General features: G+C 37.2%; 1 protein-coding gene across 1 annotated transcript in view; it reads left to right on the plus strand.

Annotated features, from left to right (window-relative positions):
• The window catches only part of LOC136027587 (V-type proton ATPase subunit B), a gene marked incomplete in the record, with an annotated part of 50,914 nt that overhangs the window by 9,036 nt on the left and 17,548 nt on the right, over positions 1-24,330 (plus strand). Inside the window, 3 exon segments of the mRNA XM_065704972.1 lie at positions 15,914-16,068; positions 20,398-20,569; positions 21,963-22,102. Of these exon segments, the coding sequence (XP_065561044.1) occupies positions 15,914-16,068; positions 20,398-20,569; positions 21,963-22,102 (467 nt within the window).

A 24,330-nucleotide genomic window follows, 5' to 3' on the forward strand; every position in this document is an offset into this window, starting at 1 on the left:
TGCTTCTCGAACTACTCTCTTTATGCCTAGGTCATTGCTAATAATGGCGGATTCTTCAAATAGTATTTTGTGGCTAGGATTTTCAAAAACATGGCTGCTTAAAGCAGAATCAAAAGAAACAGAAGTAATATTTGACAAAACATTATACAAAAACCAATAGATATTAACACAGATCCTGTCACAATTAGACCTATGAGATCAGCAGCCTAAAAAGCAAGGCTGGCATTAAAAACGTGTTTGAGTAAAACACGTTGGTAAAAAATGGTAAAACCTTACCATTGAGGTAAGGATGCTGGGACGGTTTTGAAAAATTTTTCATTTTAGTTTTATTGATTTTATTCTATTGTAAGCTGTTTCCTCTTATATATTTTTGTATTGCTGAGGATAGTCTTTGGACATAGGGCCGAAATATTCATTCTAATTTGTTTCCTACTGTCTTGAGAAATTCCCTATTGTTCTTCTTGTTTTTGGTGTTGGAAAACATGGACTGCTAACAAAACGGCAACGATAAGCCTTGGATCCAAACCTCTATATCTGATGACGACCCATGCAAGCCCCCAGACCAGATTTTGAATGTGAACAAACCATTTAAGATCAACATATGGAAATGTTAGCACTGTCAAAAACAGAGCAAGTCCTTCACGAATGCAAAAAGTTTGGACTTGACATGCTCACCAATTAGGAAACAAGGTGGGAATGCTGTAGCGAGAAGAAGATCAGTGGTGACCGTATGATCTTTAAAGTCTTATACAGCAGAAAAACTTGCAGTAATATTAGGTTCAAAAGCGACAAAGGCCCTCTGCTCATGGAAACTGGTCATTGAAAGAATACTGTATGCAAGATTTGTTTCTAACCATGCCAAATTGTCGTTGATCGTGTGCTAAGCACTCACAAATGATGCTGATATGACCCATAAAGATGAGTTCTGCCTTTAGTCTGTGATTGATTCAATGCTGCTCCACGAGGTCACCCGTAACGCAGGCGACCTCAACGCAAAGGTTGGCCAAGATAGATTTTAAACCCTGAAGTGATGGGCCACCGGACTTGAAAAATAAACGAAAATGGAGCTTGACTTATCAGCTTTGCTATGGGGAATGATTTGCTGATTGGCGGTACGCTCTTTCAGCATACAGATATCCAGAAATACACTTGGGACATCCCAGATGACAGTGTCAAAAATGAAATCGACCATGTCCTGATCTGCTGGAGATGGCGAACAAGCCTAAAAGACGTGCGAAGTTCCTGAAGCGCTGACGTTGGTTCATACCACGAAATAGTAGTCACCACACTGAAATTCAAGCTGAAGTCTAATAATTGGAAGCTGAAGATGGACATACTCAGAACCTTTGACATGGACCAAAATAGTAACAAGGGCGTCTGATATTCGTTCGGTATCAAACTCTCCAATAAATTTGAAGCCCTATATAACCTATCAGAAGATGTCGAAGAAGCTTGGGAGACGATCCTCAAAAGCAACACTGATACGGCCAAAGAAACCCCCGGATTTAGAAAGCCGGCTAAGCAACAGCGGATATCTACGGAGACCTGTGATCTCATAGAAAATCGCACGAAACGAAAGTCGAGCTCCCCTGGGGAAAATGGTCACTCAGAGGTGACCAAGAGCTTGGCCTATAAAGAAGCTGATAGAAATGTAAAGAAAAGTGCCAGATCCAACAGACGGCAATATATGAACGAAAAGGCCAGACAATCTGAAGAAGCAGCAAGCCGTGGAGACACACAAACCGTATATCGCCTTACCAAAGAAATAGTAGGCAAGTCAAGTATCCAAGAATGCCCGGTGAAAGATGAAAATGGAAGGCTCCTGACAAATGCGGAACAACAAAAGGAACGCTGGCCGAGTTATTTCGAAGCCCTACTTAATCGCCCAATGCCAGCAGTCCCCCCGGATATACTAGACCAACTTCTCTTCAGTCTTCATATCAGTGATGAAAAGCCGAAAGCCGACGAGTTGCTCTCAGCAGCAAAAAAGTTAAGAATGGGAAGGCCCCTGGTAGAGCCTGCATTTCTTCTGAAATGATCAAGTTCAGCCTACATTGAAACCCTGGCCATCTGGCTATCCTTCTTCTCACTCCTCTGGAAGACTGAAAAGTTCTCCAAAGACTGGAAAACAGGAACCTTAGTCAAACTCTTCAAGAAAGGAGACGTGATAGAATGCGGCAACTGTAGAGGAATCAATATTCTCTCGATCCCTGCAAGGCTCTTCACAACGATAATATTAGGAAGGCTCCAAGCTGTCCTTGATCCTCACTTATGTGAAGAACAATATGGATTTTGGCCAAAACGATCTAGTGCTGAGCTTATTTTTACTATATGCACTATGCTGGAGGGATTTAACAAATGGAGACAGCGCTTGTATAGACTCTTCGTGGACTTCGAAAAGGCGTTTGATTCGGTAGATCGCCAAACCGTGTGGAGAGTATTGCGGTTTTACGGCATTCCCGAGAAGCTAATCCATCTAATAGTTGTCATGTGCGAAGAGACACAATGTTGCATTAAAACATTGGATGGCAACGCGCTGCTTCAAGGTGACGTCTGGCGTCAGGCAAGCTGTTATCTGTCACCTCTCCTCTTTATCCTAGCTGTAGACTACATCTTTAGACAAAAACGGGCTTGGAATCTGGATTGCAGGAAAACTTCTTCAGGACGTCGACTTCGCTGATGATATTGGGCTCATAGAAGCCGACAAGCAGAAGCTTCAGGAATTTCTGAACAAACTTGCAGAGAAAGTTGAACAGTTCGGACTACCCATCAACGCCCCAAAGACAAAACCTATGTCAATCAGTAGTTCACCCATGGAAACCCATGTAGGATGTTTCTGTTATTTTTGGTTTTTATCAGCATTGAGCATGTGTCGTTTGACGCATCTAAAAATATTAGCGGTCTTTTTTTTATCTTCCCTTTTCCTTTTTCGGTGTCTTGCGTAGTCCTTTTTTATAAGTCAAAGGGCGAACGCAGGCCCCCCCTCATATATGAGATAGTTTCTGTTCGTTTTAAATTTTAATGTTGCTCCTTACTTTCAGTTGAAAAAATGTTCGTTTTTCACTTAATTTAAGACAATGAACCAACTCGATGAGAAATTAAATAAAAAAGACTAGTTTTTTTAACTGAAAGTAAGGAGCGACATTAAAACTTAAAACGAACAGAAATTACTCCGTATATGAAATGGGTTTTCCCCTCCGCAATCCCTCGCTCTTTACGCTAAAGTTTTTAATTGTTTAAAAAATTAGAATTGTGGCAAAGAGTCAAACTTTACCGTAAAGAGCGATAAGGGTTGGGGAAGGAGGCCTAGTTGACCTCCAATTTTTCGGTTACTTAAAAAGGCAACTAGAACTTTTAATTTTTAACGAGCGTTTTTTTTAGTAAAATATATACGTAACTTAAGAATTAACTTACGTAACAAACTTTTATATTCTTATATTTTTATTATGTATATGAGGGGGTTTGTCCCCTCGTTAATACATCGCTCTTTATACTAAATCTTAAGTTTTGTCCCAATTCCTTAAGAATGACCCCTGAATCAGAGAGGCCATAGAATAAGTAGTTGAAATTACTAAAAATACTTAAGCATAAAGAGCGATGTATTCATCTCCTCCTAAATACCTCGCTCTTTATGCTAAAGTATTTTTAGAACCCCTCATATGCTTAATAATCTCTATTCGTTTTAAGTTGTAATGCTACTCCTTACTTTCAATTGAAAAAAACTTTTTCATGTTTATTTTTTAAATTAGGCTTTTTTTCATAGTTTTTTTTTTATAGCATGCTAGAAAATTCTGCGCCGTTTTCATTGAGTTTCTCTTCTCCCATGACATATTCCTCCAAGGAAAGATCCTCTAACATAGCCCCCTCCCCTCAACCCTACCCCCAAACCAAAAGAATCCCCCCTGAAAACGTCTGTACACTTACCAATAACCATTACTGTATGTAAATTTTTCCGTATATGAAAGGGGCTTTTCTTCCTCAACGCCTCCCTCTGTACGCTAAAGTTTTACTCTCTTTCTCTTAGCTCTACTTTTTAAAAAAGGAAAAAACTTTAGCGTAAAGAGCTGGGCGTTGAGGAAGAAAAGCCCCTTTCATATACGGAGTAATTTCTTTTCGTTTTAAGTTTTAATGTCGCTCCTTACTTTCATTTAAAAAAACTTGTTTTTTTTATTTAATTTCTGGACGTTTTTTAATTCATGCATAAGATAAGATAATATTTATTTCAACAAAGCGACTATCACAAGCCCAAAAGGGCCGAATTCGCACTTCAGCGTCAGTACAACATCATAAATTGCAATCAATAAAAAGTCAAACGATAAAAACTCGTAAAGTTAAAACAGGGAAAACAAATTTAAACAAAAATGTAGCTAGCAAGAATTACAAAGTTTGCAATTGCAAAATAAACACTCAAACTATAAGATAAGAGTGGAGTGAGAAAAGAAAAAAAAGGGGGGGGGGGTATTAATTTAAAATTTCAACTATGTGAGGGATTAATGTTCTTAGATAAGATAAGATATTTAATTTCAAAAAATAACTATCACAAGCCCCGAGGGACGCATTCCAGAGTCATAAAACCATAAAAATAAAAACACATCATAAAAATAGCACAACAACTAAAAAACTGGTTAAACAATGTCAAAAACAACTAAATCAGAAAGGCAAAGCCATTCATTTGTCAAAAAAAAGAAAAAAATAAACGGCAATATGTCAGAAAGTTGAAAAGGTAAGTCGTAAAACAAAACTAAAAGAGTGAGATAAAATTAGCGTTGAAAAGGTTTAAAAGAGAACATATAAACAATCGGTGGGAACAAACGAATCAAGCGAACAACGACCTAAAGCACCTCACATGAAAGAGAAAAAAAAAACGGGGGGAGGCGAAACTAGTTGGCTATTTTATTTATTTTTTCTGTGATGAAGGGGACAAAGGTTTTTTTATATCTGGAGGTAACGCAACGAATGGGGGACAAAACTGGGATGGGCTCAGAAACAGCTCGAGGCTGTCGTAATCTGGATGGTGAGTGACGTTTGGGGAAAATACTTGCCGTCCGAGGGTTCGTTATTGCATTTTTTGAAAAACGGAGGCACAACGACGACCTCCTTCGCTCAAGGGTTTCCAAACTAGTTTTTTTTAGGAGCAGAGAGTAAGGCACCTTGCCTTCTTTGAAAATTATTCGCAAGGCTCTTTTTTGTATTGACTCAATTTTGTCTGATTCTTCACGGGAGATGCCAGGGTGCCAAACTGGACAAGCATATTCAAGATGCGGACGGACAAACGACGTGTACAACCTTAAGGAGTGAGAAGGGGGGACACTATATTTACTTAGGAGCTTAAGGAGGGCGATAGACGCATTAGCTTTATGGATGATATCTTTAATGTGGATATCCCACTTTAAATTTGACGAAATTGTGACTCCAAGTAATTTAACCGAGGATGCATAAATTTCAGGAGGGATAGGATTAAGAAAACAGGGCGAGGATTTGAGGAAACAAATCGGCATTATCATGGACTTAGAGGGGTTTACGGTCATATCTAGGTCCAAAGCCTCACTTCCAATTTCATCGAGAATACTCATAGGGTCGCTTATTAAATTTTTGAAGCAACTTTCAACAATCGTTAGGTCATCAACAAATTTCCAACGGTCAGGAACTTCCTTTGCAAGGCTGTTAACCATGACTGAAAAAAGGAGGGGACCTAGGAGAGTTCCTTGGGGTATGCCATTGTAGATAGGGAGAGGATTTGAGTAATGGTTCTGGTATTTAACCACCTGTGATCTATTTGTTAAAAATGAGGCAACCAATTTTACCAGTAAGGGATCGATATTGAACTCGCTTTTTAGTTTCTCAATTAAAATATTGTGGTTAACAAGGTCAAAGGCTTTCTGAAGGTCAATAGAAATTAAGTTTAGCCAGGAATTAGGTTTTTCGAGGATTTTCCCGATGTGGTCAATAAGAGAAACGAGGTAGTGGGAAGTAGAAGTTGATTTTAGGTTTCCAAATTGTTTCAGGTCAGTAAGAGGTAGGATTTTTTCCTTTAGCAAATCTGCAAGGAATCCTTCATACAATTTTGAAAAAATAGGAGTAAGCGTAATAGGCCGAACACCATCAAAGCCAGGCTTTCCATTTTTCTTTTTCAAAGGGGTAATAAAACCCTGTTTCCAAATTGTTGGAATTTGCCCAGACTTAGTAATTTCGTTAAACAGGACAGACAAGGGCTTAGACAGGAAGTCACCGAAGGCTCTAATAAGGGGAAACGGGATATCCAAAGGACAAACACTTGTCTTTCTTAGTTTATCAATTCTTCTTTCAATCTCAGACGGGGAAACAGTCGGGAAAAAGGGGGATGGGGCTCCTGTTGATAATTGAATTGGCAATGCTGGAAGGCTCTGGACAATGGAAGCGAGAAATTTATTTAGATTATTTGCAGTAACATCAGGGGGCTCTGGTAAGTTGAAATTAAGCTGGTCAAGACTCCTGCCACATAGCTTTTTAACCTCGGAATACCAGTTTTTTGGCTTATTAGTGAACAATTCTTCGATCTTATTTTTTGTAGTATGATCGTGCCAATTTACGAATTTCTCTTTTAATTGATTTTCTTAATATATTGGCTTGATCGAGTTTACCATTCTTAAACAGCTTCAATTTGGTTCTAATTAGTGTTTTTATTGTTTGATTAATAAAGGGTTTGTCACTTGAGCACCTTTTAAACCTTTTTTCTGGGAAACAAATTTGATATTTATCAATTAGCTTTTTATGAAACGTGGCTGTTTTCTCATCAAGGTTTTGTAAACTATAAATGTCGGACCAATCTTCAGTACTCAGCCACATACCAAAAGAAAGAAGACCAGAATTTAGAAGGGGGCGGTAAGTGCTATAAGTCTTTGAGAAAGTATGCTTAAAAGTTGAGGAGGGGGACAAAAGAATGGAAAAATGATAACTCCCATCTAATGGGGGCAAAGTTGAGGGAGGGCTGTAAAAATTATACATATTAGTTAAAATAACATCAAGAGAGGTATTTCCCCGAGTTGTCGGTGTTTTAACAATTTGTTTTTCTTTAAGTGAAGCACAAAAGGAATCCATTTTAAGGTCGTTGGCATCGCCAACTAAAAAAAGGCCAGCATTGGGGTACTTAGAAATAACAAAATCAGCACTTGCCTGTAATTGCTGGACAAAATTACGTTTTGACTCGATATTTTTATTTGGGGAATAATAGAAAACAGCTATTGCAATAATACTAAATGGACGAGGGAGTACTTTTGGTCTAACACTTAGCCAGAGGATTTCATCATACTCGGATAAATTAGGGACTTGAATAACCTTTGGGTAAAGGTGACTCTTAGTAAAAAACAGAACTCCGCCACCTTTTTTCCCGAGTGGGTGGTCTGAAGGACGGAGTTTAATAAACTCTGAATAATTTGTCAGGTGTAGGGACCCTGGGTCATGGGATTGAACTTCAGTAACAGCTATAATATCTATCAAATGTGATTCTGAAACCACCTCGAGTTCAGTAAGCTTTTCAAAATTAAGACTTTCAGCATTAGTAACTAAAAGTTTAGGAAAAACAAACCGATTGGGGAATCGCGACAGGGAAACTTGATGGGTTTGAGAATTTCCTGGGGGGTAGGGTTTTAATTTAATTTTATTATGCTTTGGAGAAGAGGGGTAAGAGAAGGATTTGCTTTGGGGATTTGGATGTGGGGGGACGGGCAAGGATATGGACGAAGCACGAGGACTTATTATATGACAATTATTGGGCGCAAAAAATCTCAGACCTGAGTCACGTTTACAGGGTAGGCACGAGGGATAAAACGAATGGGCTGGGGTTTCGTAAGGTGCTGGGAAAGGGGGGCTGGGTGGGAATAGTGATTCATGTCCGTCAAGAAATTGCTGGTTTGCGGCGGAGTAGGGAGGGTATGGGGCAGCATACTGTAAGGGGGAAGGAAATAGGACTTCTGTATACGGAGAGGAGGAGGAGATAACAAGGGGTAAGGCGGGGGAAAATGTAATCGGGAAGGGTTTATTAATTGTTGGGCTGAAAATGCAGGGGGATAAGAATGGGTGTCGACAGGAACCTGGCCAAGGGGAGGATGGGGTCGTGAGTGCTTTCGACGCTGGCCTAAAAAGGGCGGGGCCTCCCTCCGAAATCCATCTCCGTTTTTTGTCAAATTCTTAGAACTAGCATCGTGCACATGCGAAGGTATAGCTTGTGGCTTAGAGAATAACCTACTAAACGACTTTGGTATAAAAACATGATACTTGTCACAACCGAAACAACGACCCGACATAAAAACGGAACAAATTGAAACATGGTCAAACAAGCACGAACTTTTATTGCAAGAATCCGTCAGAAAATATTTGCAAATATGGAGCCGATTACATCTTTTTCCGTGGTTACATTTTGCACGTAAAAAATCCTTGCAAACTGATTTCGTTTTTTCTTTATTTTCAATTACACGCTGATCACCATTTTTTTTCCAGCTAATTCTTCCGTTTCCTTCACTTTCATATGCCACAAGTTTCTCATAAACAATTTCAATATCTGCATCGGATTTCGTAGTAACCTTATTAGTCTTTAAAACAAAGGTGTCATTATCCTCTTTCAAATTCAGCATACAACCGGAAGCCGTTAAGTTATTCCTGTATTCGGATACAGTGGGATTACGTTCATGAATAATTGATTTCATTTCAACATTATTAACTTGACCGTTCCGGTCAATGTCATTGCTAATCACCTGGTTTGTCACTGGTTCAAACGCCCTTGAGGTCTCAAATGAATTTACGAAGGGAAATATAGCATTTTCTGAATTTTTTAATTTCACTTGATTGATTTCATTATTCTTTGTTATATCACTGTTTTGAGTTACAGATAGGGGTTCAGAAATTACGGTCGAAATGTAGCTTAATAACTCTTCTAGTCTGTCTTTTAATGGTTTAAGAATATCAAGATTTGTCTTGCAAGCAAAATCTTTAACACAGGGATTTGGATACGTTAAATTTTCTCTGGTAACATATGAGTAAGGTTCGGTCTGAACTGATACCTCACGTGAGCAGGTTCGTAATTTTCCAATGGTGGTGTTCAGAGTATAGGATGGGTCGACGGAAGAAAAGGTCTGGCACTCAGTCTGACAAGAAACTTCAAGAGGGGGGGACGTCACTTCATGTTGTAAATAGGGAGAGGCTAGAGTCGACTTCTGCGAAGGGGGGAGCACCGGCGATTTGAGCTCTTTTAAGATATTAAGCATCTTAGCTCTTGAATTTGGAGAACGAGGGGTGCGAGGTGAAGGTAAAACAGGTGAATTTAAAGAATTTACCTTATTGATTGGCATTTTCTTAGAGGAGCAGTCAGGACAACACCAGCTCTCACTCCAATTAGCTGTATCAATTCTGGCACATTTTTCCGCTCCTGCGTGAAACGAGCAATTGCACCCTCCACACTTCACAGAGTTTGAAAAGACTCTAAGCCTACATTCGGGACAAACTAGTCTTTGTCTGACCATTGTTTTTTAAGAGGTTAATGGTCCGGCTGAAAAAACTTGGTTCAACAGTTAACAACACTAGATTGTTAATTTTAATTAGATTGTTGGATGCTAGATGAAGACTGAGCATGTTTTGATCTTGGCTCTCCGCACATAAATAATTAAAACGAAATTTGCATATTAATTTTCTTTTTGGCTAAATGGCTTTCTCATAGTTTTAATCGGAAGATATTGAGAAAAAAGGAGAGAGGGAGGAAGCCTAGCTGCCCTCTAATTTTCTGATTACTTAAAAAGGCAACTAAAACTTTTAATTGTTTTACGAACATTTTCATTAGTAAAAAGTATACGTAATTTACAAATTAACTTACGTAACGAACTTCTATATTCGTATATTTTTATTGTGTATATGAAGGAGTTCACCCCTCGTCGATACCTCGCTCTTTACACTAAAGCTTAAATTCTGTCCCAATTCCTTAAGAATGACCCTTGAATCACAAAGGCCGTAGAATAAATAGTTGAAATTACTAAAAATACTTTCACGTAAAGAGTGAGGTATTACGAGGAGATAAACCCCTCATATGCGCAATAATTTCTCCTCGTTTTAAGTTTTAATGCTGTTCCTCACTTTCAGTAGAAAAAACTTCTCATATTTATTTTTTTCCTTGTTTTTTTTTTAAATAATGCAAAAAAAATCCTGCGCCCCCTTCATTGAAAGTCTCTTCCCCCATGATAAGTTATTCCATGGAAAGATCCTCCCACGTAACCCCCCCCCCCACCTCAAATCTCCCTCCCAAACCAAAAAAAAATCCCCCTGAAAACGTCCGTACACTTCCCAGTAACCATTACTATATGTAAATACAGGTCAAAGTTTGTAACTTGCAACCCCTCCCAGGGAGACTGCGGGGTAGTAAGTCGTCCCCAAAGACATAGTTATTAGGTTTTTTGACTATGGTGAATAAAATGGCTATCTCAGAATTTTGATCCGGTGACTTGGGAAAAAATGAGCGTGGGAGGGGGCCTAGGTGCCCTCCAATTTTTTGGTCACTTAAAAAGGGCACTAGAACTTTTAATTTCCGTTAGAATGAGCCCTCCCGCGATACGATCACCCCTGGGAAAAAACAAAACAAAAAAAAACAAATAAACACGCATCCGTGATTTGTCTTCTGGCAAAAAATGCGAAATTCCACATTTTTGTAGATAGGAGCTTGAAACTTCTACAACAAGGTTCTCTGATACGCTGAATCTGATGGTGTGATTTTCGTTAAGATTGTATGACTTTTAGGGGGTGTTTTCCCTATTTTCTAAAATGAGGCAAATTTTCTCAGGCTCGTAACTTTTGATAGGTCAGACTAATCTTGATGAAAGTTATATATTTAAAATCAGCATTAAAATGCGATTTTTTTGATGTAGCTATTGGTATCAAAATACCATTTTTTAGAGTTTCGGTTACTATTGAGACGGGTAGCTCCTTAAAGTTCGTTAAGTAAGAAGAGTGAGTAAGTAAGACGGCACTAGACCCTTAAGATCCAAGCCGGCGGTGCTGATTTCCGTTTCATGGCCCTTCAGCCAGGAAGTGCAATGGGTGTTGGGGGCCTTACAGTTCGTTACCACGAACTGTTTGATGGGCAATTATGTGTCTTTTTTATTTAGTTTTACACCTCCTTAACTTTCCCTGAAAGTTTCAACTTAATACTCTATTTGGTTCCTGTGACATTACATATAAATACCATTTTGACAACATGGATGCACTTTTTTGATTCAGTTTTGATTTTACTTCAGTTTGATTTAGCTATTGGTATCGAAATTCCATTTATAAGAGTTATGGTTACTATTGAGCCGGGTCGCTCCTTACTACAGTTCGTTACCACGAACTGTTTGATTGTAATGAAAGATAATAGCAAACCCACAGAATCAGCAAATTTTTTATTTAGCCTATCCCTGGGCTCATAAATGGGGCTGGGCTGAACCTCCAGCCTCCATAAATGGGGGCTGGACTTCCCAAACATAATTCATGCCATTTTTGAGTCCAGACATGAATTCTGTTTGGGCGATTCCATAAATAGAGAGCCTAATGGTGTATTTACTTTTTTCCTATTTGATTTCTGTCCTATACTGTTTTTATGGTGAATTTTAATAGTTTTACATTAATTTACAAGCCAAAGGGGTAAAATTCTAAATGATTAGCATATTGCTTTCTTGGAAAGTAGTTAAACAAAGACATTTCTTTTAATTTTGGTTTAAGTTTCCTCTAGAGTAATAGAATTCCAATAATAATTTTTTTTCAAATTTAAGTTAAAGATTTCCAAATTATTCAAAACCATATACACTAGAATTTAGCAAGCTATGAAACTTAAAACCGCTTCATTGGCCTTGTTTGTGTTGCATATCTATTTCTGAAAGCTTTACTTTTATACCACAAATTATATCCAGGCTCATCAAATTAGTCCTCTATGGAGGGGGAAGAAGTAGATCTATAGTCTTCAAACAACCCCCCCAAAGCATAATTTTGGCCAAGAATGTCAAAAGTTGTCAAATGAGGCTTAATTTTCTGATTGGGTAAAATTCTGAATGAGGGTATTTTCACTATCTTGGACAGTAGTTTAGTTAGGTGAATAGAACTGTTGGGAATGGATCTGGGTCCTAAATTGTGATACAGGAAGGCGTTTTGAAGTGAATATCAAACAGTTCGTGGTAACGAACTGTAGTAAGGAGCGACCCGGCTCAATAGTAACCGAAAAGTCTTACTTACTCACTCTTCTTACTTAACGAACTGTAAGGAGCTACCCGTCTCAATAGTAACCGAAACTCTAAAAAATGGAATTTTGATACCAATAGTAACATCAAAAGAATCGCATTCAAATGCTGATTTTAAATATATAAGTTTCATCAAGATCAGCTATACTCATCAAAAGTTACGAGCCTGAGAAACGCCTCATTTTAGAAACACCCCCTAAATGTCATACATTCTTAATGAAAATCACACCATCAGATTCAGCGTATCAAAGAACCTTATTGTAGAAGTTTAAAGCTTCTGTCAACAAAAATGTGGAATTTCGCATTTTTTACCAGAAGACAGATCACGGATGCGTGTTTATTTTATTTATTTTTTTTTTTCCCAGGGGTGATCGTATTGACTGAGCGGTCCTAGAATGTCGCGAGAGGGCTCATTCTAACGGAAATTAAAAGTTATAGTGCCCTTTTTAAGTGACCAAAAAACTTGGAGGGCACCTAGGCCCCCTCCCACGCCCATTTTTTCCTAAAAGTCACCGGATCAGAATTCTGAGATAGCTATTTTATTCACCATAGTCGAAAAACCTAATAACTATGTCTTTAGGGACGACTTACTCCCCCGCAGTCCCCGTGGGAGGGGCTGCAATTTACAAACTTTGACCTATGTTTACATATATTCTCAGGGGGGAGAGAATTTCAATGAAGGGGGCGTAGGATTTTCTAGCATTATTTGAAAAACAATGAAAAAATAAATATGAAAAGTTTTTTCTACTGAAAGTAAGGAACAGCATTAAAACTTAAAACGAACGAAAATTATTACGCATATGAGGGGTTTACCTCCTTGTTATACCTCACTCTTTACGCTAAAGTATTTTTAGTGATTTCAACTATTTATTCTACGGCCTTTGTGATTCAGAGGTCCTTCTCTGGAAGGAATTGGGACAAAATTTAAGCTTTAGTGTAAAGAGCGAGGTATTGACGAGGGTTGAACCCCCTTCATATACGCAATAAAAACACACGAATATAGAAGTTCGTTACGTAAGTTATTTCGTAAGTTACGTATATTTTAAAAGTTCTAGTTGCTTTTTTAAGTAATCAAAAAATTGAAGGGCAACTAGGCCTCCTCCCTTGCTCCTTTTTTATCAAAATCTTTCCGATTAATTGCAATTAATTAATATGCAAATTTTGTTTTAATTATTTATGTGCGGAGAGCCAAGATCAAAACATGCATTAATTCAAAAATGTCCAGAAATTAAATAAAAAAACAAGTTTTTTAAATGAAAGTAAGGAGCAACATTAAAACCTAAAACGAACAGAAATTACTCCATATATGAAAGGGGCTTTTCCTCCTCAACGCCCCGCTCTTTACGCTAAAGTTTCTTACTGTTTCAAAAATAGAGTTAAGATAAAGAGTCGAACTTTAGCGTAAAGAGCGGGGCGTTGAGGAAGAAAAGCCCCTTTCATGTACGGAGTAATTTCTGTTCGTTTTAAGTTTTAATGTCGCTCCTTACTTTCATTTAAAAAACTTGTTTTTTTTATATTTAATTTCCAAAAAAGTATGCCATTTGGTTCTCCATTCAATGCTCCCTCAGAGTATGATAATAAATGCCATTACAATTATGTCCAAACTTTTTTCAATTAAATAAAAAAAAACTAGTTTTTTTAAATGAAAGTAAGGAGCAACATTAAAACTTAAAACGAACAGAAATTACTCCGTATATGAAAGGGGCTTTTCCTCCTCAATGCCTCGCTCTTTACGCTAAAGTTTGACACTTTTTCTTAACTCTATTTTTGAAACAGTAAGTAACTTTAGTGTAAAGAGCGGGGTGTTGAGGAGGAAAAGCCCCTTTCGTATGCGGAGTAATTTCTGTTCGTTTTAAGTTTTAATGTTGCTCCTTACTTTCATTTAAAAAAACTAGCTTTTTTTAAAATTTAATTTCTGAACGTTTTTGAATTAATACATGTTTGATTTTGACTCTCCGTATATAAACTATTAAAATTAAATTTGCTTATTATTTTTTTCTTTGGCTAAATGGCTTTCTCTTAGTTTTGATCAGACGATTTTGAGAAATAAGGGTTGTCGAAGGAGGCCTAGTTGACCTCCAATTTTTCGGTTACTTAAAAAGGCAACTAGAACTTTTAATTTTTAACGAACGTTTTTACTAGTAAAAAATATACGTAACGTAAGAATTAACTTACGTAACAAACTTCTATTTTCTTATATTTTTATTATGTAAATGAGGGGGTTTTTTCCCTCGTTAATACCTCGCTCTTTACACTAAAGCTTAAGTTTTGTCCCAATTCTTTAAGAATGACTCCTGAATCACAAAGGGCGTAGAATAAATAGTTGAAATTATTAAAGATACTTTAGCATAAAGAGCGAGGTATTTAGGAGAAGAACCCGTCATATGTGTAATAATCTCTTTTAGTTTTAAGTTTTAATGCTTCTCCTTACTTTCAATTGAAAAAAGTTTTTCATTTTTATCTTTTCATTGTATTTTTTTTATAGTAATGCTAGAAAATCCTGCGCCCTATTCATTGAATTTCTATTCCCCCATGACATATTCCTCCAAGGAAAGATCCTCCCACATAGCCCCCTCCCCTCAACCCCCCCCCCCAAACCAAAAAATCCCCCAGAAAACGTCTGTAAACTTTCCAATAACAATTACTGTATGTAAACACTGGTCAAAGTTTGTAACCTGCAGCCCCTCCCCCGGGGACTGTGGGGGAGTAAGTCATCCCCAAAGACATAGTTATTATGGTTTTTGACTATGCTGAACAAAATGGCTATCTCAAAATTTTATTCCGTTGACTTTGCGTAAAAAATGGGCGTGGGAGGGGGCCTAGGTGCCCTCCAAATTTTTTGGTCACTTAAAAGGGTACTAGAACTTTTCATTTCCTTTAGAATGAGGCCTCTTGCGACATTCTTGGACCACTTGGTCGATACGGTGACCCCTGGGGGAAAAAACAAAAAACAACAACAAATAAACACGCACCCGTATCTGTCTTCTGGCAAAAAATACGAAATTCCACATTTTTGTAGATAGGAGCTTGAAATTTTTGCATTAGGGTTTTCTGACACGCTGAATGCGTGGTGTGATTTTTGTTAGGATTCTATGACTTTTAGGGGGTGTTCTCCTCTATTTTCCAAAATAAGGCAAATTTTCTCAGGCTCGTAACTTTTGATGACAAAGACTAAATTTGATGAAACTTATATATTTAAAATCAGCATGAAAATCCCAATTCTTTCGATGTATCTTTTAGTATCAATATTCCTTTTTTTAGAGTTTCGTTTACTATTGAGCCTGGTCGCTCCTTACTACAGTTCGTTACCACGAACTGTTTGATTAAACAGAAGACCACCATAGAAGAGCTAGAAATTGGCAAGGAAATACAACTGTCGGCGAGTTGGTCTTAGCTCAGGCCAGGCATATGCTAGGACTTATGACACGTTTGTACGGACCCCAAAAGTTAAATTAGTGTTTTTCAAACTGGTGACATGCCCAGCTCAAAATTTTTGCCCCAATAAAGTAGGATTTGTTGTTCTCATGGGACTGCACATATAAATATGTGATCAATTTAGATTATGAAATTTTTGATTTTTGTGGGAGGGCATCCCCTGAAGAACCCTGAGAGAAATCCCCCCTCCATCCCCTGTGTGCAGGAATAGTTTGTCCTTATGCCATTTAAACTTTATTTTGTTATTCCAGCCTATAGGACTGTTTCTGGAGTCAATGGTCCTTTAGTCATTCTTGATGATGTAAAATTTCCAAAGTATGCTGAAATTGTTAACCTTAGACTGGCTGATGGCTCAATAAGATCAGGGCAAGTACTTGAGGTTTCTGGCAATAAGGCTGTTGTTCAGGTAGAGTTTAAAACTTTTAGCTAGTTTTTGGAATTTTGATTTGTTTTAACCATATTTTAACCAAAAAAATAGTAGATAATGTTATCCTATGTGATATGACAGTGTATATTGACTTAGTGTAAAAAAAAAAAAATTAATTGTTCCTATGAATGAATAAATAAACCTAAAACAAACAGAAATTAAAACAAATAATCGAGGCAAACTTGAAAGTAATAAACATTAGTATGAATGAAACAATGAAACCTAAAATAATCAGAGCTTGAAATGAATCATTAAGTCAGATTGAAAAACCGGAAATAAGTGCAGGTTTGCCACATCATCAAACCCCCTAAAGGGAATAGTGTCATTTTTAGACCAGAAACTTTTATCCCCAATTCTCAGAGATGTTGGGAAGCAGATGTGAAGAGGTAGAGCATTGGAAAAATAGAGTAGATTTGGCATAGGAAGATGGAATACAATAAAAAAAACTACTTCTGTAGTTTAGCCCCATGATGGCTAAGCGTAATTTAGTGCTTTAGAAGGGATTCTAGAAAAGAATGATAACAAGCCATACCGGGAATTGGTAATTTAGGAAATGCCTTGCCAAAGTAGACAGGGCTGATTCCTCTTTATGCAAAAAAATAAGATGACTATGGTAACATGGTTACATCAGGTAGAAGGATGTCCATATAGGAGTAGGTACAGGCTGGAGATTTTCTATGTATTGAATGTTGAACTAGAGGATGTTAAACTAATGGGAAGGGAAGAGCTCAATAGCTTACAAATATATGGCAGGAGGGAGGAGGCTACCTAAAACTTTTTTCATGCTGACCAATGGTTTGTGTAGTGCAGGTGCCCATCTCCTGATTCTCTGCTTTTGGCTGGAAGTGCCAGACTAGGTAAATTGGAGCATCAAAATTAAATTTGACTATGTTTGCACTTTTTTTACATTATATCCTGATTGTGTTAAAGTTCTTCTATTGTTTTCTCATTCATAATGTTTTGGCGCTTTTGAGCTTGCAATTGACATAGCAAATGATGGATAAGTTGAAACTGCTAATTGCTGTAAAAATGACTATTTGTCTGATTTACGAAAAAGGGGCCAATACCCCCGAAACTTCAAGCGATCTTAATCAAAATTATGCCATCAGATTGAGCATGTGAAAGAACTTAACTGTAGAAATTTAAAGCTCCTATCTACAGAAATGTAGATAGGATGCGGTTAATTTATTTAATTTTTTATATTTCTTTATGTTTTTCCCACGGGTGGTCCTATCGAATCAATGGTCTTGCAAGATTGGGAGAGGCCTCATTTGAATGAAAACCAAAAGCTCTAGTGGTATTTTTAAGTGACTAAAGAGATTGGAAAGCAACTAGCCCTCCTTCCACATCCCCTTTCCCCAAAGGCATCGTGTAGAAATTTTGAGATATCTATTTTATTCTGCCAAGTTGAAATGTTTAAAAAACATGCTCCGTGGATGACAACCTCCCACAGCTCCTGGGGAAAGGGCTGTAAGCTACTGAATCTGCCCATTGTTTACATACAGTATTTGTTTTTTGGAAATATATGGACATTTTTAGGTTGGAATTTTCTTTTGGGGATAAGGGGATTTTCTAGAGGAGAGTTTTCTGGAGAGAGAAAAGTTTTCGGAGGCATTTTCCGTGATGAATTTTATGTGGGGGAAGGGGGATATCCTGGCTAGTTTTGAAAAACAGACAAAAATTAAAAACAAATTTTTTTCAAATGAAAATAAGGAGCAACGAACAGAAATTATTCTGTATATGAGGGTGGCTGCTCGCTCTTCAACCCTTGCTTTATATTCCCAAGTTTGACATTTTGTCACAATTCTTTGAGGAAGACTGCTTCAAAGTAAGGGCGATAGAACAAAAAGTATTTTTAAAGAACCTTAAGAATTTAGCGTAGAGAGCGAGGGTTGAGGAAGGGACAGCCACCTTCATATACTAAATAACTTCTTTTCGTCTTAGGTTTCAATGTTGTTCCTTACTTTCAGTTGAGAAAACTCGTTTTTTTATATTTAATTAAATAAAAAAAAACTAATTTTTTTAGCTGAAAGTAAGGAGCGACATTAAAACTTAAAACGAACAGAAATTACTCCGTATATGAAATGGGTTGTCCCCTCCACAATCCCTCGCTCTTTACGCTAAAGCTTTTAATTGTTTTAAAAAGTAGAATTGTGGCAAAAAGTCAAACTTTAGCGTAAAGAGCGAGGGATTGTGGAGGGGACAACCCATTTCATATACGGAGTAATTTCTGTTCGTTTTAAGTTTTAATGTCGCTCCTTACTTTCAGCTAAAAAAATTAGTTTTTTTTTTATTTAATTTCTGAACGTTTTTGAATTAATGCATGTTTGGTTTTGGCTCTCCGCACATAAATTATTAAAATGAAATTTGCATATTAATTCCTTTTTTGGCTAAATGGCTTTCTCTTAGTTTTGATCAGATGATTTTGAGAAATAAGGGGTGAGGAAGGAGGCCTAGTTGCCCTGTAATTTTTCGGTTGCTTAAAAAGGCAACTAGAACTTTTAATTTTAACGAACGTTTTTATTAGTAAAAATATGCGTAACTTAAGAATTAACTTACGTAACAAACTTTCATAACCTTGTATTTTTATTATGTATACGAGGGGGTTTGTACCCTCGTTAATACCTCGCTCTTTACACTAAATCGTAAGTTTTGTCCCAATTCTTTAAGAATGACCCCTGAATCAGAAAGGCCGTAGAATAAATAGTTGAAATTACTAAAAATACTTTAGCATAAAGAGCAAGGTATTTATCTCCTCCTAAATACCTCGCTCTTTATGCTAAAGTATTTTTAGAACCCCTCATATGCGCAATAATCTCTGTTCGTTTTAAGTTTCAATGCTACTTCTTCCTTTCATTTGAAAAAACGTCTTCATGTTTATTTTTCATTGTTTTCTTATAGTAATGCTACAGAATCCTGCGCCCTTTTCATTGAATTTTTCTTCCCCCATGACAGATTCCTCCAAGGAAAGATCCTCCAACATAGCCCCCTCTCCTCAGCCCCACCCCCAAATAAAATAAAATCCCCCTGAAAACGTCTGTACACTTCCCAATAACCATTACTATATGTAAACACTGGTCAAACTTTGTAACTTGCAGCCCCTCCCCCAGGGATTGTGGGGGAGTAAGTCATCCCCAAAGACATAGTTGTTATGGTTTTCGACTATGTTGAACAAAATGGCTATCTCAAAATTTTGATCCGTTGACTTTGGGAAAAAAATGAGCGTGGGAGGGGGCCAAGATGCCCTCCAAATTTTTTGGTCACTTAAAAAGGGCACTAGAACTTTTCATTTCCGTTAGAATGAGCCCTCTTGCGACATTCTAGGACCACTTGGTCGATACGATGACCCCTGGGAAAAAAACAAAAAAAACAAAAAAACAAACAAATAAACACGCACCCGCGATTTGTCTTCTGGCAAAAAATACAAAATTCCACATTTTTGTAGATAAGAGCTTGAAACTTCTACAGTAGGGTTCTCTGATACGCTGAATCTGATGGTGTCATTTTCGTTAAGATCCTACGACTTTTAGGGGGTGTTTCCCCCTATTTTCATAAATAAGGCAAATTTTCTCAGGCTCGTAACTTTTGATGGGTAGGACTAAACTTGATGAAACTTATATATTTAAAATCAGCATTAAAATGCGATTCTTTTGATGTAGCTATTGATATCAAAATTCAATTCTTTAGAGTTTTGGTTACTATTGAGCCGGGTCGCTCCTTACTACAGTTCGTTACCACGAACTGTTTGATTTCTGACCGTTTTTCAAAACATGCCAAGAAATCCCCTGAAGTGTTCTGGTGTGAAGAGGAGTGTTCTCAAGTAAAGAAAAAGATACAACTTAACAGGTCAATAAGGCAGTTCGTCAAAATGATTATCATGTCAACAATAGAGCAAAAAAAGCAGATAAATTCATAGAAGGGAATACATTTTTAGTAATGCAACAATACAATGAAATCAAATATTTTAAAAAGAAATATTTCTAAAAAAAATTACATTTGTTTTTCTCGTTTCTAACTATTTTTTTTTGTCGTTTTTTGTTTGAAGAACCAGCTTCAGTGTCAAGCTTTTTGTTGTTTGAAGGATTTCGAGCTCTTTCTTTACAAATTAAGCTGGTGTTTACTTCCATACGCATTTAGATACACCAAATCAGTGGCGTAGAAAGGTGGTAATGAAAACTAATTTGAAAGCAACGTTTCGTGAAGATAACAAGCTGACTATGGGGGGAAATCCGTTGGATAAGTTTTGGGATCCCTCCCCCTACATGTTGTTGCTCTGCTTTATTTGCCAATTTCGCCATCTCATTTTAGGTATTTGAAGGGACATCTGGTATAGATGCTAAAAACACAATATGTGACTTCACTGGAGATATCCTTCGTACGCCAGTTTCTGAAGATATGCTAGGAAGAATTTTCAATGGTAGTGGTAAGCCCATTGACAAGGGACCAAGTATTTTGGCCGAAGAGTTTTTAGATATTCAAGGTGAGACGTTGATTATATTTAAAAATATAGCATTCGTAACCCAAATCGAGAACAAAAAGTAGAGATTTGATCTATGGAGATATAGTAAGGTTGGGTTTTATAGAAGCTTCCTGTTTAAGAAAATGAATGATATTATACTGAGCATATTATGATATACTGGGCGTATTGGGCTATCCCACCCGAAAAGAACTGATTTTGAATTCAAAAACGCATTTTTTATTTTATTTTTTTTTTATACTGTGGCTCAAGTGTATTGTGATTTAAGTACTACAATGAGCAAAAAAGTATATTATAATGTCAAATTTTTCTTTTCGTTTTATAGTCTTTAAAATTGATATTGCTATAGTAAAAAAAGATTATTCATTATTACAACCATCTCGTGCCTCAGACAGATGCCGTTCAGAAGGAGACTTTTTCTCAAGATATAGTGAGGATCGTGCTAATTTTGTGGTGGTGGCAAGTGGCAATATGTTAAGTTTTCATAATTCGTTTGCTTTTGTATGACAATGCATAGTCTCAGAGGCACCGATCATTATTCTTAGGGGAGCTTGGAAAATATTTTTTGGGCAGAGGGGGCTGACGTTTGAAAAGCAGATTGTTTTCATAGACATGCATCATATTTTTGTCTGGTATGAAGCCTTTCTTTGATAATATTGCCAATTTACATCTATTTCACTAACACAAAAAGGATATGTTTCCAACTAGCAATGTGGTGCAGTACCCCTACCTGTAACCTTCAACTTTATTGAGATCATGTTTTCATTTGGCTAATCTTTAGCTAACATCATTGTTTCTACTTTTAATTTTTGGGTGATTTTCATGTTTGCGATAAGTAACTTCGTCGTAAGTTACTTTTTGGGAGGGGGAGTTAAAATTTTAGGAGCGTAGAAATGAAAAAAGCCTAAAAATAAGTTATGGAAAACATAAGAAATCCTCCGAAAAATATTCCTTGGTTTCATGGAAAAATAGTTAATTTTAAGCAGAACTCAGATTACATTTGAGAGAGAGACGGAGACAGAATATCTGAGTCAGCAAATGGGTGAGTACCACCTGTTTACATTCTTAAATCAGTTTTCAATATCTGGTTTCTATAACTCTATTTTACAACCAGTTGCCCTTTGACTTTTTGATCTTGATGACATTTCCTTGAACTACTGATTTAATAAATAAAATGCTGCTAATGTTACTTTTATTTCTATCAGACCTTTAAAATGGTGTGCTTGATTTTTCACCTATTTTAATCATTGTATGAAAAAAGGACTTTCTATTACTAGTTCCTGTGTTGTTAACTCGTTTTTTTTTTACCGGGATTGCTATTAGAATTATTGACCCTCGATTCTCTGTTTGCCAACCTGTGTTTGTTCCTCTTTTTTTCAATCAAACTTGCTTTTAGGTCAGCCAATTAATCCCTGGTCCCGTATTTATCCAGAAGAAATGATTCAAACAGGAGTATCATCAATTGATGTGATGAACTCGATTGCTCGGGGTCAGAAAATTCCCATTTTTTCTGCTGCTGGTCTTCCTCACAATGAAGTAAGTTGGATATGAAATTACCTTTATGATATACTTACCCGTCGCGCGTTGCTGCGTTCTTAAAAGAAAAGAAATTCAGGGAAAACTCGCCCCGAAAATTGTCACACGGAAAATTTCTCTCCCCAAGGGAAGATGTACGATAATACTTGCTACATCTAGTTGCCTTTCGTAATTAACAAATTAAAATGTTTATAATAAAATCAATTTTTGACAAAAAAAAAGTTTCTTCGCATATGAAGTATATGACAACCAAAATGACGTTAAAAGTAAAAACCATATGATGAAATATGTGATATGACTTCGTTACTACAGAGCGATTTGAACTTCGATCTTTTTTGTTCAGAGAAGAGTCCTATAGCTGCTGTACATTAAAAACTTGTAATTAAGGATGTACTATCATGTTTGACATTACAATATGTGCCGTGTGACCCACGCGGGTTGTTTTTAAGGCACTTGGTATTAATCAAGTGACATATACCGATCGCAAATTCTGTCGGTCTGTCTGTCTGTCGGTCCTGGTTTTGCTAGTTTAGGCACTTCTAGATAAGCTAGGATGATGAAATTTGGCATGATATCAGGGACCAGACCAGATTAAATTAGAAATAGTCGTTTTCCCGATTCGACCATCTGGGGGGGGAGTGGGGGAACGGTTAATCTGGAAAATTAGAAAAAATGAGGTATTTTTAACTTACGAACGGGTGGTCGGATCTTAATGAAATTTAATATTTAGAAATTTAATAATTTAATATTCGTGTCTCAGAGATTTTATTTTAAATCCCGACTGGATCCGATGACATTGGGGGGAGTTGGAGAGGAAAACCTAAAATCGTAGAAAACACTTAGAGTGGAGGGATCGCCGCGATCAAATTTGGTGGAAAAACTAAGCACAAGTCCTAGATACTTGATTGACATAACCGGAACGGATCCGCTTTCTTTGGGGGAGTTGGGGGAGGGTTAATTCTGAAAAATTAGAAAAAATGAGGTATTTTTAACTTACGAAGGAGTGATCGGATCTTAATAAAATTTGACATTTAGAAGAATATTGTGTCTCAGAGGTCTTATTTTAAATCCAGGCCAGATCTGGTGACCTTTGGTGGGAGTTGGAGGGGGGAACCGAAAATCTTGGAAAACGCTTAGAGTGGAGGGATCGGGATGAAACTTGGTGGGAAAAATAAGCACAAGTCGTTGATACGTGATTGACATAACTGGAACGGATTCGCTCTCTTTGGAGGAGTTAGGGGAAGGGTTAATTCTGAAAAATTAGAAAAAATGAGGTATTTTTAACTTACGAAGCAGTGATCGAATCTTAATGAAATTTCATATTTAGAAGGATCTCGTGACTCAGATCTCTTATTTTAAATCCCACCGGATCCAGTGTCATTAGGGGGAGTTGGGGGAACCGGAAATCTTGTAAAAGGCTTAGAGTGGAAAGATCAGGATGAAACTTGGTGGGAAGAATAAGAACAATTCCAAGATATGTGGTTAACATAAACGGACTGGATCTGATCTCTTTGTGGGAGTTGGGGGGGGGGGTAATTCGGAAAAATTGGAAAAAATGAGGTATTTGTAACTTACGAAATGGTTATCAGATCTTAATGAAATTTGATATTTAGAAGGATATTGTGCTTCAGAGCTCTCATTTTAGATCCCGACCAGATCTGGTGACATTGGGGGGAGTTTGAGGGTGAAACCGGAAATCTTGCAAAACGTGAAAACGTATGATTCAACGATATTGCCTTCGAAAGTGCAAATTTTACTTATAATGGCGGAAGTTTTATACTGTGATCACTACCGGTGATCAACGGTTGTTTTCTTTATGTTTGGCAATTCAAATGGTTGTAAGAAATGTCTGTGATTCAAGAAAGGTAAAAGTTTGATACTTAAGCGAGTTATTTGTTCATAGGCCTACTTATTAGCCATAAGCAGCTGGCTCAGGAGTCAGGCATCCCTTGCCCTTTTCCGTTATTTCCTCCAGTTATGTTCGGTTTTCATGATTCTCGTTTTCTTTTCTTCATTTTGGATGTCAGTTTCAGGATCAGCAGATTGAAAGACCCCGGAAGACATATTTCAAAGTGCTTTCTACCCCTGCCCTGTATTTTTAAATTCTTTCCCCTCTTCCCCCTGTTGCACCCTGTTTCCCCCTGTTTTCCGTAGTACTTTATTTTATACTGAATTTTAGATGTCAGTTCCGTGATCAGCGTATAGGAAAGCCCCAGAAAACTCACTTT

Source organism: Artemia franciscana, chromosome 5 (assembly GCF_032884065.1).
Source record: "Artemia franciscana chromosome 5, ASM3288406v1, whole genome shotgun sequence".
NCBI lineage: Eukaryota > Metazoa > Arthropoda > Branchiopoda > Anostraca > Artemiidae > Artemia > Artemia franciscana.